The 19,407-nt window shown below is 35.6% G+C and overlaps 1 protein-coding gene across 13 annotated transcripts in view; it reads left to right on the top strand.

The window, feature by feature from the left end:
- The window catches only part of ATP2B2 (ATPase plasma membrane Ca2+ transporting 2), a 446,707-nt gene that overhangs the window by 387,008 nt on the left and 40,292 nt on the right, over positions 1-19,407 (top strand). For all 13 annotated transcript variants that reach the window (XM_076346016.1, XM_076346010.1, XM_076346023.1 and 10 more), the window contains 6 exons: positions 2,859-3,100; positions 3,666-3,900; positions 10,431-10,610; positions 11,684-11,771; positions 18,137-18,243; positions 18,998-19,189. In XM_076346016.1, coding sequence (XP_076202131.1) covers positions 2,859-3,100; positions 3,666-3,900; positions 10,431-10,610; positions 11,684-11,771; positions 18,137-18,243; positions 18,998-19,189 — 1,044 coding nt within the window. The remainder of the gene's footprint in view (positions 1-2,858; positions 3,101-3,665; positions 3,901-10,430; positions 10,611-11,683; positions 11,772-18,136; positions 18,244-18,997; positions 19,190-19,407) is intronic.

The following is a 19,407-nucleotide window of genomic DNA, read 5'->3' as shown; positions in this document are numbered from 1 at the left end:
CTTTCGCTGAGCTCTTGAGAAACAGTGCATTCAAAAAGACTCAGTTCCTATTTGCAAATCACAGTTCAAAGGCTTTCTCTCATATGTTGTCAAAGGGTTTTCATTCTCCGAGGAGTCAATGAAGTTGTTCCTAGTTAATTATTCAAAAGTAACCCCTTTGGGCTGTCCTTTTAATTGTTTTCCAGGTGCCATAAGCTACAGATTTCAGCAAGAAATAAATTTAGATACAGCACAGTAGGAAGTTTTAAAAGCCAGCAGCTTCTGCAAAGGATTGTCAAGAACAATCTGCAAGGAGACTAGTTTTGGCATATAGATTTTGAGCTGAAACGGTACAGGAAAGGAAGTGCTACTTGCCAGCTCTCACCACCATATGCTTTATTATAATGTAATGTACAAAGAATATGGAGACAGCAGCTGCTCTAGAGGGAGGTGGCCACTTGTTAGATTTTGAAACCTTTCTGAAATGTCTGTTCATTTTCTTTTCACTGGTATTTTTTCCTCTTATGTATTTGCATTCAAAAAATATTCACTAAAAGAAATCTATTTTTAGACCACAGTAAGAAGAAGAGAGTGTGATCTACTTTTTGTTGAAATAAAAATAATTTTAGAAGGACTCTAACATTTAGTTTTATATATGGTGAAATGTGGGTAGATTTTTATTTTCTCAATATCCATTCACATCAGGTCATGATGAAATCATATGTATAAATTAACTATTGTCTAGGATTGTCTTTGATGGAAAGAAATTTATGTCTTTCATTGGTTTCCAGTGTGTGTTTGCTACTGGCTTGATCACATTCACATTTAGATCTAAAATGGAAAGTGTGTGCGTAGAGAAACCAGCCTTTCCTAGCATCACTACCCAGGCAGTGAAGTTGATTACTCTGTTGCTTTGAGAAGCCAGAAGTTCTTAGCATGTTTCAGGAACTGTGTGACTGCAATGTCATGAAAATGAACCTAATTTGTTTAAACAAAACTGGTTTTTAACAGGTATTTTTTTGACTCTTAACTGAGATTTTTATATCCACTGAATGTAACAATCCTTCCAGATACACATAACTACAAGCTCTTGGGTTTTAAATTAGGGATTCTTAAGTGAATCTGAGAATCCAGAGGGAAGTTACATCACAGTATAATGGGATTATAGCAGGGCAAGTTGTTATAGTATATCATAAAATTAATATATCATATTAGCATTTTTGCTGAGTGTCAACATTTTACATTGACACTGGAATAATGCTAAAATGTCATAGCAGCACAAATATGACCCATTTAACTTGGTAAAAATGATGCTTCATATAGAATAAAGATGTTACAATTCTTTTTGGAAGGATAAATCTCTTTGAGACAGAGATTTTTAGATTATTATGTATTGCTCACCATAGATGCATCTCTCTGAAAAAGAAATGACATTAATCTATCTGTCACCAGGTATATATTTTCCTGGTGATAGAAGGATGATTATTATGGAAAATCTATGTTTATTTGCTTACTTCAGTTCTAGACCAGTCTATTATTTTCGATCTGACCTTCATTTTTTAAACCAGCTGCAATTGGTGGTTATCTGGAATACTTACTTGGTAATGCTTACTTAAAGGTCCCCTTTTCCCTTTTTGTGGCCGTACTTGTTGCAAGAATTCAAATCTAAGTGGGATTACTGATTTGAAACTTTAATCATTCCCTACATTACCCCTCATCCCACTGAGGGGCAATTTAGGGAATTCCATCTACTTAGGAATCCCATTTCTGAAGTAGGCTGGATTTTAAAGTCTATAGTGAAATAAAACATGGATTCTGAATATAGTCCTGCAGTCCTAATTCTGCAAAATGTGAGGCAAAAGTTTAAGTCACGTTGAAAATGATGACTTACAGTCGTATCTTGAGTCAAATCAAAACCTGTTTTCAATGCAAATTAAAGTTGTGAAAGGACTTTCCCTTCGTTTGGTTCCCGTAAGTGTAGTTTAGCCCTAGCTTAAGCAACACTTTTCTAATTCTACTGAGTACAAGAAAATGTAAGTTATCAACAGTCTGTAGTTCACACATAGGTCACTTTAAGTCCATCTGGAGTCTTGACAACACAGGAACTTTTTCTTTGGGGTGTATTACACCTGCAAGAAAGTTTGTAAATGAAACTGTTTGTTTGTTTATATTTTGAATGGGAAGGTAAAGCCTTCCTTGTCCCTAGAAGGACTGAGAATTGTCCCGAGTTGCAAAATGTTTAGCCTACTCCATTTTTTCTAATACATAAAGCATTTATTGTTTGAAGCAGCAGACTAAAGTATGGTAATTCTAGAAACAGGTACTTTTAGATGTAGAACTATTATTTTATAGATTGTTGGAAATACCTTTTTCACTGAGATTTACTGTTATGATTAGATGAAGATTTATTTTTACGTAAAAAATGCCTGGTAAAAAAAAAAAAAAGATCTTTCTTTAACTCACTATATTATAACCATGAAAGTCAGCAGAACAATATAATTCTAAGCAAGTGAGAAAAGGAAATACTCTGTGACAAATGAGAATTAATTATTTTTGAGCCTGAAGAAAGTTACTTCATTTTTAATGATGTATTGCCTAACCATCGCAAGCTATTCAACTGCCAATGGCTAATTTAAAAGAAAAGAAATGCAAGAGACCGAATGTAACTATTTGTCTAGAGAAATTTTCCTCATTGTGTGAATAACTGCTTCAAGTCTGTTAAAGCTCTATGGATTTTTTGCTAGCTTTTAAAAATCGGAAGACACATGATTGCACAGTTAGAGTTTCAGATCTTAAACTGTACACTGTAACTTTGTTCAAAAGGCATTGTATACTGCTTATCATTAGAGAAATTCATATCTAATTTTTTTTCTCTTCAGCCACCAGAAAAGGAGGGTGGCCTGCCTCGCCAGGTAGGCAATAAGACGGAGTGTGGCCTCTTGGGATTTGTCCTAGATTTGAAGCAGGATTATGAGCCTGTTCGGAACCTCATCCCCGAGGAGAAACTCTATAAAGTTTACACGTTCAACTCTGTCAGAAAGTCAATGAGTACTGTCATTAAAATGCCAGATGGTAGTTTCCGAATGTACAGCAAAGGAGCTTCTGAAATTGTTCTGAAGAAGTAAGTTCAATGGATTAGTTGCTGTGTTTTTCCAAAATGCAAAACAGTCAGTCACTAGTAAGACATACGTGGGAATTTCGGTATTTGGAAGTTGCTGCTTACAGTAGAAATACGACACACTTTAGTAGTATAAGCTGTTACTGTTTTGTTTTTTTTTTTTAAGTACTCACTCTTGCAAAACTGTTTGGCTTATTTTTCTTATCATTGGCTAGCCAAAGAATTGGGTCTACATTTGGTAGTTTACGAATGGATTCTTTACGTTCAACACATTTGGAAAATGAGGATTTTTCAATTTCATTGTAAGTTTTCAGCTCATTAATTACATGGGTATTGAGGAAATAATGGGTGAAGGGCTCTTGGTGTGTCTGTAATAAGTTACAAACAAATTCTCTGATATTTCAGTAGTGAATCTTCTTGTTTAATCTAGAAATTTACACTAGAAATTTAAAACTTGCCATCAAAAAAGTAAAGTGTTAAATGAAATGAGCTGATACAAGGAAATACTTTTCAGCAGTCATGCAAATACACAATCGACTTTTTTTTTTTTCCCCCATAAATAAAAAAGATGTTCCAGGATCCTTAATGCAGCTGGTGAACCGCGTATCTTCAGACCACGTGACCGAGATGAAATGGTGAAGAAAGTGATTGAACCTATGGCCTGTGATGGACTGAGAACTATCTGTGTTGCTTTCCGAGACTTTAACAGCAGCCCAGAGCCTGACTGGGACAATGAAAATGACATATTATCTGACCTGACTTGCATTTGTGTTGTTGGCATTGAAGACCCAGTAAGGCCAGAGGTATATCAAATTCTTACGTTATAAAGCATTTCTTGGAGAACTGAACATAAATTGAACTACAGATTTCTTGCAGTTTTTATTTATTTTTTTTAATTAGCTCTGTCAAAGAAGATGGAAATGAGCTTTAGAAATAGACTTTACTTGATAAAAAGTCAATTAATTAACTTGATAAAAATCAACTATTAATCAACCGATATTTAAATAAAGCAAAATAGGGCTTTTTGAAGTATAGGATTGAGATGACTTAACCTTCTTTCAAGGAGTAGTACAGAGAAGGAGGGATCAGCAGAAGTTTTATTAGGCTACCAGATATTAAAGAATTTTCCTTTAAGTGATGTGGTAATATGCAACTCTGAAAGTAGAGAAAAGATGTGCAGTGATTGTAATTGCCATGATTATAACTGCAATGTGCTCGCTTTCCACAGAAATTGCACGCAGTCTTGGAGGTTTGTGTTTTACTCTAACAGTTGCCACTTTACCAATTGTCTTAAGATTGTAACTGGTGGCTACTCAGGAAAACTGTTTTTAATGTTGTATTTGGACAAGGAAAAGCTTTGCCGTGGAAAGGCTGCAGATTTCGTGGCTACTATAAGTAAATGGCTTGTAAAAATATGACTAAAATTTCAACTCAACTAAGCTGAGAAAATCAGTATTGGGTGTGCACACTGGAAGCATGTGCCTGCTACTACACTTGTAAATTATATTACTGTAGTAATACAAAGGGCGGATTAAGAGGCTTTTAAGAAACTTTGTTTCTGACCTGTGTATATGGTGCTTGATAATGAATGACAGTGGAGAATTAATTCCATTTTACAGTTTAGAAACAGTGACAGAAGGTAAGTCCCAAAGTTGAAAGTCCTGAGCATAAAATGCAGGTATTTTTGATATCTTTGTTTGGTGCTTTTCTTGCTGACTCAACCGTGAGTGTGTGGCCACGGCTGCTGTGTAGGCACAGCTGCAGCCGCGTGGTGTGATGTGAGAGCACCTACCCCAGCACTCTCCTATTTTGCTCCAAGAAATCCACTCTTCAAATCTGCTGTTATTTCAGTAGGTGATTAATGACTGTGGTTTGCTTTGGAGTAAGGTCATTGAAAGATAACTCCAATTTCTCTTATACAAAAAGAGTGGGTTCTGATGCTGCAAAAAGTAAGTAGTTTGGTACCAGTCTTTGTCCTTTTTATTCTTCTGTCTCATTTTACATTTTCGCTGTATCTTTTTTTAATCATGTCTAAATCTTTGTATTTGATCCACTGAGAATTGGTGGCAATGCTAGACATGTTAGGAAATTATTTTTTTTTACTAAACATCAAAAGAATAAATTAATCTGATTTATTTCCCCAAGTCCTTTATAAAGTAGGCTTTTACATACTTCTGACTACTGTAACTTTGGAAACTAGCATGATACAATTACAACTACAGGTACCAACTGCATAACTATGCTTTGCGTGATAATGGACTTTCTTGGGGTTTTTTTCAGTATCAAGACGGTTATGATACAAAGTAAATCTTGCTTAGGTGAAAACTGTATGATAAACTCCTTATGTCCACAACAACCAGATAAACAGCATTCACTTTATCTATCATCAGATCCATCTGTCCCTACACCTGACATTGCAAGTCTTTAAAAATATTTAAAAATGTTCTTGAAATGTTCTGTCTGCAATGATCCCTTAATGCTCTAGCTCACATATATATGAACTCAGAAAGTTTTTAATTGTCAGCGACCACTGGAACTGTTGAATCAGCCCTCTTTCCCTCAAAATTGATTCATGATACGTGTTGTTAGAAAACAGCTTTAAGTCAGGTTCTGTGTGGTATGACAGACTGGGGGAATGGGTAGCAGTGGGATTTGCAGTTATTATTGAAAATAGCTGCAAACTATCCTTTCATGTGATTATTATGAGTGCGTTTTATAAGAGAACTGCTCTCATCTTGTAGGGAATAATTTCTTAGGAGCTTGAGGTAAAAATGAATAGTGTTGCTAAAAATAAGGAGGTCAAGTCTGACTTCTATGTAAAGGATCAAAGATGATGAAGGCAGGAAAACATTTTATTTCTAGATAATTATTTGAATAATGTATTGAATTTCTTGTAGTTTAACACCAGAACATGCAGTAACGCTTCTTCATTGCAAGACACACAAAAAAATGTTTATCATTTCAGAATTTTACCAAATGTTGGACATATCTATAGTTGTTTTTTGTTTTTTTTCCCTCCTTGTCTCTTTTGACTGTTTTAAAGTGATAATAACATCATGAGAACATTTAAAACAATGTTTAAATTATTACTACTCCACACATTGGTAAAAAGCAGTAGCAGTACCTTAGGAAAAAGAAATGCACCAAAAAACTCCAAGCCAAAACAAAAACATAAATTTCAGAAAAACTGTCTGGGTATGAAATATCTGACTTAGTGGCAATATCGTAATACACGTATATTACAATGGTGAAATCACCGTTGTAGATGCAAATAGTCAGATGTTGAGCTGTTATATGGGACCTTACTATTTTGCCAGAATTAAGCCCACTTATTAAATAGAGTCACCACTGGAGTTTATGAATTTTCAAAGTGCTTTCTGTAGGGGAAAAAAGAATGTAAAAAATTAGAAATATTACTACAACTGCTGTTTTATTAATATTCTCAGTTTTCATGGATATCAGAATTTATTCTGACAGAAATGGTAGGTAGGTAATTCCAGTGAAACAATCCAATGTCACCATCCTGGCAGCCTTTAGTTTTCCTTAAATTACATTCCCATTTTTCCTGGGGAAGGCTCAGTTTTTTCATTTTCCCTAAGATGGTTGTTGGAGTTACCACATGCAAAATGGTAGCCTCCTTGTTTCCACAGAGCTCCTGTGGCACATTGTTCATGTGCATCGTTGGAGTGTTCAAATATGTGAATAGCAGCAGTGTCAGTGGTGTCACACTAGCATGGTTTCAGAGATAAGAGTGCTGCATCTGTTCTGATGATACCGCTGGGAGCTTTCTTGCACTTGCATTTCCTTCCATACATTAAAAGAAACTATTTGGATTAATTATTCAACAATTATATCCAGCAACTGACCAGCTTTATCTGGAGCGTTACCACTGGACACCCATGACTTTTGTATAATTCCTAGGTTAATTCAGACGCTAGCTTATTCATTGTCAGCAGCTGTTTTTATCAAGCACTGAACTACCTGCTTGATATTTATCTTTTTTTGGTGTGTGTGGGTTTTTTTTTTTTCCTTTGATAAATATACAAGAAGAGAACAAATAGAATGATGTCTTGTTCCTATAGAGATTTCTTAGTTGATTTTGACAGTCTTTCTGGATTGATTTTAATGAGTCTGTACTGGCTTATACTGATTTGCCAATGTACGCCTACAATCTGTTATTTCTGGGAGATGAACGTTAATCACTTCCAAATGTCACCTATTTATTTGTCACCTGATGTTTGTACATATTCCTGCATGGGATAATTTATGCATGCATGCATGCATTAGAAGGTTTTCTTTGCAGAGAGAAAATAAACCAGAAAATTTTAAAATGTGTACTTAAGCTCTGCAAAACTGATGGAAAATATCTGCTTCCACTGCCCACTCAGTCTGCCAACACTTTCTTCCTTACAGCAATAAAAAAAGATGAACAATATTTTAACTGTAATTACTGTACACAGTATTAAATCAGATACCACCCACCAGCTGTCCAAAAAATGAGAGAAGAGGAAAATAGAATTATTCCTCTAGTTATATGTGAGTTTGAGATGTATTTGAAACTAGGTTGTCCTCCCATGACCTTGTTTAATAGGACTGGCACTTTATGTGAATAGACCTTTTTTTTCTGTTTGCACTGTAATTTATTTTTGTCCTTCATGGTTCATATACTGTGCTGGTTTTACAGACAGTCGTCTAAATCTGTCATATCCTATGCATGAGGGTCACCACAGTTAAAGTGGATACTAAGGGCATTCCAAATTGGCAAATGGGATATAGTCAGGATTATTAATGTGGACACTGGGTAAATCAGGAGTCATTTGCTTAAGTAATAGATTTAATCTGATTGTGTGTCCCCCATAGAAGTCTATTTCATAATGTTAAAAGGCTTCCGGTCCAAATAATGTTTCCAGGATAAAACTTGTGGGAAGAATATTCTCAGTTAGTAGAGATGAGGAAATGGGAAGATAAACCTCTGTCCCTTAATTTTTCTCTTGGTTCTGTAATCTGTATTGACAGAGAGTCATTCTGCAAACAGCTCATTCTGTGGATGCAGTCTGAAGGTGGAGTGATTTTCTTCATAGTCATGGGAAAATACTAGTCTGATCCTCAGTTAGGTGTTAGTTTAGTGAGGCATTTTGGAAAATAGAAGCTTCACAACTGCCTTTGATAAAGATGCAGAAACATGGTGTGAAATTGTATTCACTGATTATTCTAATCATTATCTACAATACGGTTTAAGGGTGTATAATTTCAGCCTGAGGTGCAGTCCGAGACACGTAGCCTTTCTGGCCCCGTGAAGTCATTAGAAGCCCAGCATTTGCCACACTGGGTCAGAGCAGTGGTTGTCAAGTAAAAGGCAATGTCCTGCCTTCAGCAGTGTCACATACTTGCAGCTATAGAGGAAATTAAAATATCTAGAAATGCAGAAAATTAACAGTGTAATATTGTAGATGGTGGCTCCTTTTTTGTACTAATGGCTGAGATTAATCCACTCTAGTTGGCATCGAGTTCTACAATACACTTATATCTATGATAGAGGTTATGATCAGCAAGCTGCACTGAGCTGGCAGTGGAATATAGCGAGGCTTTGCTATTGTAGCCAGTAATATCCATTTTGATACCCTTTCTTAAATACTTTTTTTTGTTTTTTAAAATTTTTTGATAATTATTTTAAAATTAAAATTCTTTTCATAATCATATCCTTTGCTTATTAGTTTCTGTAGGAAATCAACAGTTCTATTGCTATCACAATTGCTGACATAATTCATCACAGTCAGACGATCCCATTACTTTACATAAGGATGTCATCTGAAGAAGCTCAGCTGACAATATAGCAGCAATTTGCACTCAGTGGTCAAGTATGTGTATTTGGGCAATTTTTTCAAATATGGTTTATGTATGCATTACATAGATTGAGAGTGCTAGGCAGCATTGCAGAGCAAGCATCTACGGCCAGGTCTTTGGTGCTATTTTACCTTGTGGGATAACCTTCAAATTGCCTGAAGGTTTACTTAGGATCACACCTAATATTCAGATGCTTATCTAAGTCATGCTCATCTTTTAGGAATCTTTTTCCTCTCAGACTGTCACTTGTCTACTTCAAGTACCTCTCCACTGCCCCACACGTAAGAACCAGTGCAACCTATAATTGCTTTATATCTGTCCTTTGCTCTCTTCTGTAGTAAGGCAGTTCAGTTTCTTGTAGCTCTGTGATGGGTTCCTGTCTTCATGAGGAGTCCTGAGATGCCCTTGGTCTCTTCTAGATAAAAATGAAATTTAGAGAAGTGGCGGTGTGCTGAAGGTATCTATCTAGGCTGTTCTTGAAGTGTTAAACACACTTCTTATTCTTCCATGTCAAATAATATTGTTATTTTTTTCTTGAAGAAATAATGTTTTCATAATAATGCAAAAGTCTGATAAGACTGCATTCATTGGTTAGAGTGATATTTATTAATAACTAATAAATTATCATTAACTAAGATATAGTTTAAGGGAATAGAATTTTTTCCCCATCTGAAATTGAGCTATAGATATATAGCATTTCTATAGGCACTGACTTCATATACCCAAGTAGCTGTATTAAAAGGGCTTTATTTATTTATTAGGAATCAATTTCCTAGCTCTTGCACATTTTAGTTGCAAAAATTTTATTTTTTTTTTTTTAAATAAGCTGTATATGATGCCAAGTCAGTATATAGCTTCTACATTAATCTCACGGACCCTGTTACACACTGAATTCTCTCTCACTGGTATGTATACTGTGAAAAGTTAGTCTCATGCAGAAAGGAGCATAAATAAAATCATGCTTCATTTTTACAGTTTTGAAATATGTAAATTATTCATGAAATTTTAAACTCGTATGTTTAGGAATTCCACCTGTTGATATGCATGAATTAAGTACTGAATTACAATAACTTTTTAGATAATCTTATTGAAAGGAAAGTTTGGATCCGAAGTTAGATAGTTTTCTGTACAAAATACATGTATTCTCAGTTCATATTTACATGTATGTTGAGTATGTTAGGTTCAGCATGCTGTACCTTGATGCTAAAGGTCAAAAAAGCTGCAGAGCACTCCTTTTTATTAAAGTCAGGAGAAGCTTTAGGCAACTGATATAAAAAACGGTTTGTGTGCTTCTTGATACAAGATTTGTCTTGCCTGTGGTGTAACCTCAACTCCGTAATAGTCAGGTAGCTCTAATATGCCATAACATGTATGATTTCTCTTATTGCTTCATGAATTGCTTAGCCTCAAAATATTCTGATTGGAAGCACCTGACTTAAGTTTTATCTCTTATTTAGGGATTTTCTTTCCTGTTATATTGCTTTTGTAGGTCCCAGAAGCCATAAGAAAGTGCCAGCGAGCTGGAATTACAGTCCGCATGGTCACTGGAGACAACATCAACACAGCACGTGCCATTGCCATAAAATGTGGAATCATTCATCCGGGAGAAGACTTTCTCTGCCTTGAAGGGAAAGAGTTTAACAGAAGGATCCGAAATGAGAAGGGAGAGGTAATTCATACACTAAACCCATACATATTATGAATATGTTATTAAAAAATAGCGAGAACACTGAAATGTTGTTTCTCCTGCAGTGATGTGTACCTCATATCAGTAAAGACTACTTGGAGAGATTGCTGCTTCTTTCTACTGCTAGCCTTTTGCAATTCAAAATACCATTGAAAATGCAGTCTTTACTTTTCATGATGCAGAGCCACTATCAGTTTAGTGCTAGCCTAATTCAGCAGTTTTTAGAACCATAGCGCTAGTCTACAAGAAATCAAAACCAAGCAGATTAAAAGCAGGTTTGTTAGCAAAAAGGAGAAGGACCTCAACAGCAGTTTGCAGGTCTGTCTCATAAAAATGCAGTCTGTACTGAGAACCAGCTCCTCTTCTTTCTTTATTTTATACCACTTTATCTAATGTATTGCTATATCCACTGACTCTACTGATTTGCATAACTAATCTATTCTTCGGAAGATTTTTAACTCCTCATAAAAGATGGAGCTAACACACAGGCTATTGAAGTCAGCTTTAAAAAAGTAAACTCTATGCTGTGTCTTTGAGTCCATCATTAATGAATGGGCGCGGTCATTTACTCCTTGTGTTGATTGATGGAATCCTTTGTCCTTGTTGCTTTTGGTATACAGAGGAAATTCTGCCATTATTGGTTCCAAAATGAAGAACTTGGATTCAAATGTACAATAGAACGACACACTTTTACTTGTAAACATGTTTGATCAGCTTTGAGAAACTCCACTATCCTGTATCTAAGGTCATGATTCTGAGTGGAATTATCCATAAAGATGCTAAGAAAGACTGATTAGATACCGTGGCAAAATTTACCTATGTTAGCCAACAGCTGAGCTTTGGTAGTAGAAAACCACCTTTTTTGACCTTGCCTTCATTTGCAGCATTGATGGCTCTTGTAATTTTTCTGTGCTTTTGGAGAAAAGTTGCAGATCTGAGTAGTGAAGTGAATCATCTGACACGTGGACGCAAATACATTTTGCATTTTGCTAATCGCAGGCTAACAGTTTTACTGGTTTTGGGTTTGGTTTTTTTTGTGTTCCCCCCTCCTCCAGATTGAGCAAGAGCGGATTGACAAAATCTGGCCAAAGCTTCGAGTGCTTGCTCGCTCATCTCCCACGGACAAACACACTTTGGTAAAAGGTACGTGCAGATTACCTTCGTGCGTGTGTGTAATTAATGCCAAAGTTATTGAATTATGTTCGGCACATCATCTGCCTTGTAAAAATTTTACTATTACAAATATATCTGAGTTGTTACCTTTAATTGCACATCTATACATAATGCAAGGAAGTTTTCTCAGTAACCAAGTCTCTTGTGTTTGCGTTCTACCTGAGCCTTCAAATGGAAAATAACAGGAAACTGGTTGGCAGGAATAACAGACGTACCAGTAAGATGTCTGGCAAGTAGATGTAGACAATCTCATATTTGCCTTGTGACTTTTAATTGGACTAGAATGAGGCTCTAGCTGGGAAGGGGAAACTTGTGTTTGCTGGTCAGAAAGAAAATATTGTTGAGAAATAGGTTGTTCTTCATATAAACAAGAGCGGGCACAGATTTTGTAATTTTTCCCTATACCTCTTTATGAAGAAAACAAGAACAAGCTCATTTAGAGTAAATCAAGTCACTCAAGTGCATCTGTTGTCCCACAATTATTTTTAAAGAGTATTCCAAGATAAAAAACTTTTCATGTTACAATAGCAGTTATTGGAGATCATGTAACTAGAAGCTGCCCTCTTTAGCATTACATGAATGGAGATATGTATTTTAAGCCAATTCAGTTTTCCTATAGGCTCACTAATTGTATGATTTACATTGACTTCCTTTAGATTTCTGACTGTATTTTTAGTCTGTTTTTGTCCTATAAAAACTGCACCATACAAATTATATTCTCTTACCATACTGTCTGCAGATGGAATGCTCTATAAAAGAGGGATTTGTTTGCACTTTTCTTTATAAAGCCTTTTTCATATCTGTAACTCACACTTCTTGATGACTTGAAATCTTATTCTGTTGACTTTGAAGCTCACACTTAAAAGACAGCTGATGAAATCAGAAAATTTCTGATCAGGAATAACATAATTTCTGGCCATGATAAGATGGGGGGCCGGTGCAGGCGGAGGCCCTGTTGGCGGATGGCTGTGTTTGCTGGCTTCCTGATGAAGAAAGAACTGGATTATTTTGCTAAGGCCCTAGAAAGTCTGGAGAGACTCTTAGCAATTCTTGGAGGAGCTAACGTTCAGGATAAGATCCAGCTGATCAGTTACATGTTTTCAGCTGGTTGGCTACTTAAATAATAATTCACATTTAGGTAGGAAATTGTTTCTGGATCTGTCCTTTTGGTATGGCAAGGTTTTATTGATGTGACTCCATACATGACTGATTACAAAGGCTTTTGAGCAGTATGTAATTTTTTAAAATGCCTAAATGACTTTAGAGCAAAAGTTCCATTGTGAATTTGAAGATTGGATCAGTTGGGTCCTTTGGGATTGGGACCAGGGTATGTGAAGAGCTCTGGAAGCATGGATCATTCAGGAGAACTAAGATACCTTGTAAGCCCTGGCATGGTGCACGAGATGGGGCAGCTGGAGACATACTGCTGTTACTCACCCTCTCCAGCCTCTGTTTAGACCAGTGGTCTCTGAAGTGGGGTGCACACACGTCAGGGACAATCCACTGGGATGCAGGAGGAAAAAATTTTTTACCATTATTAAATAGAAGAATATTTTTAAAATACTGTTTATTTCATCTCTATCTCATCCTTTTCTAATGTATGTTTTATAATGTACATAATAAAGCAGTACATACATATAATTTATAAATAATACACATATTTTGGGGGTGTGTGCTCAAAAAGATTTTACCTATAGGTTTTCATGATTGAAAAGGTTTGGAGACTGTTGGTTTGGACAATGTAACTATTAGCTCCATAGGTCAGTATTAAAACAGCACAAAGTTAGCTGAAGTCTCCTTACTTTCCCTAGTGCATATAAAATACTGTCTTCTAGCTCTTAGAGGACATGACTTGTACAGCCTAATAGTTTATTTGCTTCAGAAACACACAACAATTTGTGTTTCATTAAGTGGACTAAATAAGTCCCTCGGGAGTACTCATTTGAATCAATCAGGTTTTTCCCTTAAGAGAAAAATGAAAGCTTTGCCAGAGAAAATGAAATCAGTAAAGTGCTGAAGAAAAATAAGCAACAAATTATTGATGTTTTATAGCGTATGCACTTTGACAATCCAAAAGATATTTACTACTACTGAGTGCCTTATGCAACTAATACAATTAATATTTTAAAGATGTGACAAGGTCAAATGATAGAGCAATTAAGTATCTAACAAAGTTCAAGAACAAGTCTATGGAAAATCATGATGGATTTTTTTGGCTGGTAATACTCCTAGGGCCATTAAAAGTTACAAGAAACTATTTAAATGTTCACTAGTTTTGGGCCTCTTGTTAAAATGTTATGTTTTTCTCAGACACTTGAGGGATCAAGAGGATTTTCTCTTCTTTGATGTATTCTATCTGCTCTAGGGTAAAAACACACATCACAAAATAAACTTCTTTTATATTTAATTTTTAATGACATACAGCTGCTGGAAAGAATATTTTTTCTCCTTAACATAGCACAATCCCACCCAGCAAAAGGATCATTTTTATTTTGCATTTTTGTTTTTACTACTGCTAAGGGACTAGAGAAAGGCATGGTTCAGCATTTCAGGCTGGGCAGACAGTTTCTCTCAAATATTTATGGCTTTGAAGTAGAGGTAGATTGAAAAAAAAAAGTCAAAATGGTTTATCATCATGAACTGTTTCAATGAAACAAAAATGTTAGATATCTCAATCCAACTAAAATACAATTTCTTACGGATTTTATGACATCCATGGGTATTATTTCATATTTTTTTCCCTATTTCAAATTATAACAAGTAAAAATGCATATCATATATACTCATGTGTCCTTATAATACTATTGCTGAAATACTTCAATATTGTCATATTGTTTTTTAAAATACTATGGGAAGCAACTGTTTAGTACTGATGGGAAATATCATCTTCTTATCAGAAGGTATAGAGAAGATCAAATAAACATTCAGTTTACCAGTTAAAGAAAAGCTGTGCTTTCCAATATGTTTATATTAGGCTGGAATTATTTTTCTGTGATATTGAAAACAACTATTCTGTTCTCATGTAAGGCTGATTTATTAACAAGCAGAAAGGGAACTTTAGAGAAGAAAGAGTTTTTTAATAATTACCCTTAATTACTGAAATATTTCAAATATTATTGCATGGCATGGTATTATATTCATGACCTCATTAATGTGGACATGCTGTGAGACTAGGTAGAATAATAAAAATATAGAAAAGTGTATTAATTGAAATTCTGAAATTAAATATCGGCATGTTGCAAATGGCAAGTGGTTTTGATTTCCATTTGAGAGGAAATTTTAATATTTCTTTTTATTCCAATTCATATGAAGAAATATTCAGAAAGTTGACCTGTTCCACAGTGCAAAAGGTCAGCTTCAACCAACTCTTCCCTGAAGCGAAGAACATAAAAATAGTTTAAAGGAAGCAGGAGGTATACTGCATTTTAATCTAGAGTTTTATACTCTGTAAATACCATTTAGGTCTCTGTAGTCTGTGTTAAGTGTAACTTTATGGGAGGCACTGATGTCTTCAAGGTTCCCCTTTAGTGTTTCAGTCTTATAATATAAAGCACATTGGTGGTGCATGCTTACTACAGAAATCCGTGCGTTTTAGCCGTGTTCTTCTCTGTCATTCTGATATCAACTTTGTGGAGCACTATTCACTTAACAATTACTAATGCTGTCTGTAATGTTATATATAACACTTTTACATTAACCTTTAAAGTTCTATTCCTGCACATACTTAAGCATGTAACTAAAGTGAATTTAAATTTTCTCTTTCAGACAGACTTTCTAAATTCTTGTTAAATTAGCAGGGAGCTTTGAAAAGTTCAGGAGTATTAAAAACTAGTCTGAACAGAACATGCCTATGAAAATATATTACTGCATCTGTCTATGTTTAGCTTGTCAAAGAAATATAAATATGTGTAAGCATATGGGATGATCAACTTTCCTGCGTCAGTAACACCTGAGTTGGTGTGCATCTTTGAAATGCTCTACTCTAGCTAAGTTTTTCCTGTCTGCCTTTTTTGAGTTAATCAGTTGAGACAGAAAGAAATATCCAAACCGGGAATTTTTTCTCCCAGAACCAGCGGTTTCTTGCTGATGCGACTCTAAGGGTGACAATGCAAGTAAGAATTGTTTAAATAAAGCAGCATTTGCAAAAGGGAGAACCTGAGGCTATACTTGATGTTTTTAATCTGAGCTATGGGTACAGATAGCTCCTTATAGAAGAAGTGGAAGACACATTGTTGGTTAATATTCTTTATGTTATTATCCCGAATGGATTTGATTAAATGCTTGTTTAATGTTAGGTGGGAGGAAGGTGGGAGATACAGGATATATTTCACTTTCAGCTGTGTATGCAGTGCTGTACCTTTTATAGTAACCTTGTGCATATAGTGCCCCTCTTGATAGCTATACGTAGTTGCTTTAAATATGATCTTGTCCCTCATCAGAAACAAGCTGCTTGCTCTGAAAAACATCTGCACGTTTGCTCTGAAAAACATCATGCAAGCTACATGACTCCTCCCCAAATTCCTGCAGCATCAGCGGAATCTGTGTGTGGAACGCACTGTAATGTTATGCTCTAGGTGTATTCCTGTGGCTGTTGAATAAAATTCTGTTTGACAGAGGAAAGTCACGGCCAAACAGCTTAAGATGAGGGAACAGACCACTGAAACAGCAAAGGCTGTTTTGGGAGGAAGCTTTGCTGAGTTTTAGGAATTCCCGGGCTATACCTTGCAGACCTGTTTTTATTAAAATACCGTATGTAAGCATTCAACTGGAGTAAAGCAGTTTATTTTGAAGAAATTTCCTGGCTGTTAGACATGACTAATTAATACAGAAGTTTCTTTATAGCTGTTTTGAATGAGTGGAAAGGCCGGTGAATGTTAAAGAAATGGGCATTCTCTTTACTGGCAGTCTGTCAGGTCATGCCCTTATTTAAATTTTTCACTGATCACTGAAGCAGTTGTTCTCCACAGCTCAGGATTGTAGAGGGAGAACCCTTCCTAGGCATCCCTCTTCTGTTTATTTAGTAATATCAAAGGCAAATCACCCCAACAAATTGAAAGCTCTAATTATAAGATCTTACCAGAATAACGTGCCATTTATCTGAGTTCATACTGCCAGTGGAAAGTGAATAGGGTTTTTTTTCTGATTTTCATAAGACTGAAAAATACAGGACACCAGCTGCTTCCATACTGCATTGCAATCTTCTGGGTGCCTGATAAGCCTGAACCTTGCCAAGAGGCAGCTATTGCTCTGTAATCTGCAATTTCCTATTTCTGGTTAGTTATCTGATATGCGAGTTATTTTTTTCCAGAGTAGAATGTAAGCTTTTCACACTGGGTAGGTTTTGATAATTGTTTTGAGAGGTTATGACTTTGTGCAAAATGTGTTAGCAAAAGGAATTTTGTCATTCCCCCCCCCCAAGTTATTAATATCGAGAGGTGTTCTTGTATCCTACACAACAATCCTGTATTCTGGACTCATATTCAAATGGACTCTGACATGGAAATAAAAACGTGAGTCGTGAATGATCCCCATGCTATTAAAAAACAGGGCTGCTTCTGTAACCTTAGAAAAATTCTTTATTCTTTTCCTTACTTTCCCCATCGGCATAAGTGGAAAATACTTCCCTGCAGGCTAGTTGCGTGAAACTTGACTCACCAAGTGAAAAGTGCTTTCTTTTCTCAAATGACCTCAAAATGAAAGTAGAAATTATTTTATTATGTCTATTTATTAAAATGTTTGGCTCCAGAATTTAAAGAATTATTTTATATCTTCTTAATCATTGTTTGGCAGAATTGAACATGTCTGTTAAAATGCTAATTTGGCTCCAGCTAAATAAAATTCATTGATGGCATTTGTTACCTTCAGGTTAAACTGATTGCCAGAAGGTGTCCTGGTAAAGCAGATATTACAGTTCAGTCCCAGTTTAGGAGAGCTTTAAGCATGAACTTAAGTCTTTAGCAAATCATTTCCATTGATGTTTAATCAGAGAGCTGATTTACTGTGACACGTAATTTTAAATAGTAGAAATCTTTCAAAAGACCATAATGAGCTGATCTCATTCCCTTTGAAGTCTGCAAGTTTTGTTGATGTTTTGATGGTGCAGGATCAGAACTTTCCATGTAAATTCTAGTAGTGAAATCTAGTAGTGTGTAGTAGTGACGACACTGCTTTCATCGTTATTTTCCTTAGAAGTCAACTCTATTAATCTCTGTAAGACTTGTGTGGCATTACGTACTCTCTAGTACGCAGACCCTGCTATTTTTTAGAAGGAAGTTTTATCTTTCTAATTATTTTATATATATGTATGTATATACACACATATACATTTTTTGCAGGTATTATTGACAGCACACAGGTGGAACAGAGGCAGGTTGTAGCTGTGACTGGTGATGGAACCAACGATGGACCAGCACTTAAAAAAGCTGATGTTGGCTTTGCAATGGTATAATCTTGAGCATATTGATTGATATTTGTGTCATTATAAATTTGCTGTAAGCGGTTTTTCATTCATTAAGTGCTGAGAAAGGTGGATAGTTATTACTTGTCACTGAAGCGGTATACTGGAGGGGGTGAGTTATGTTGCTTCAGAATCCTTTAATTTACTATGTTAGATTCACTGGTATTGCTTGATTTGATGCTTTTTCAGTATTTTGTCTAAGGTAATTATTGGCTATATGCAGAATCCTGTGCCAATACAGAAAAATGAACTCTGTGTTCTTCACAACAGTGGAGTACTATTTTGCTTTGGTAAAATCCACCACTAAATGTAAAGATATCTTCCCAACGTACTCTGACTCTGAAGACATTAATATACTAGACTATATATTAAGATACGTAACTCTAATTTTTGTTGGCGATTCTGTTCATGTATATTAATAAAATATAATCAATGATAAAAATAACTCAGAAATTCAGTAGACATTAAGCTGATAATTTAAAACACTCAAAACTATCATCATGTGAATTCCACTGCTCTCTATCAATTCCCTTTTCTGCATCCTTATTCACTTTCAAAAATAGGCCAAATAAATTAGCTAACTTCCTAGCAAATATAAAATGTGGAATATACTCAGCAGTCACTGCTACTGTGCTGGGGAGTCTCTGTGTAACTGTGGACTTTGAGCATGCAGAGATTTGTATTCTAACTGTCTGTGTACTTCCTAGTAGGTAATTTTATTCATAATTAATTTTTCCAGGGTATTGCTGGTACAGATGTTGCAAAGGAAGCCTCAGATATCATCCTAACAGATGACAATTTCAGTAGCATTGTGAAGGCTGTAATGTGGGGACGTAATGTCTATGATAGTATCTCCAAGTTCCTGCAGTTCCAGCTCACCGTTAACATTGTGGCTGTGATTGTGGCTTTCACTGGAGCATGCATTACGCAGGTAAGGTTAACTTCAGGGGTTGCTTAAAGTATGGGGCCAAATCCTACCACGCTACATTTTCTTTTAAGTAATGGTGGCTTACATTTAATTCTTCCTTTGTACAACAGAAAGTATGCTTTCTGAAATTCTTCCAACCGTTGAGAGTGTATTTAAGATCAAGCTGCTAAAATGTTAAATAGCTGTTAACATAAGAAAGTGTATAATCCATCTTCTCCTGC

The sequence above is a fragment of the Aptenodytes patagonicus genome, chromosome 8 (genome assembly GCF_965638725.1).
Source record: "Aptenodytes patagonicus chromosome 8, bAptPat1.pri.cur, whole genome shotgun sequence".
Taxonomy (NCBI): domain Eukaryota; kingdom Metazoa; phylum Chordata; class Aves; order Sphenisciformes; family Spheniscidae; genus Aptenodytes; species Aptenodytes patagonicus.
The sequence above is the reverse complement of the archived record's forward strand: the minus strand, read 5'-3'. Positions and strand labels throughout refer to the sequence as shown.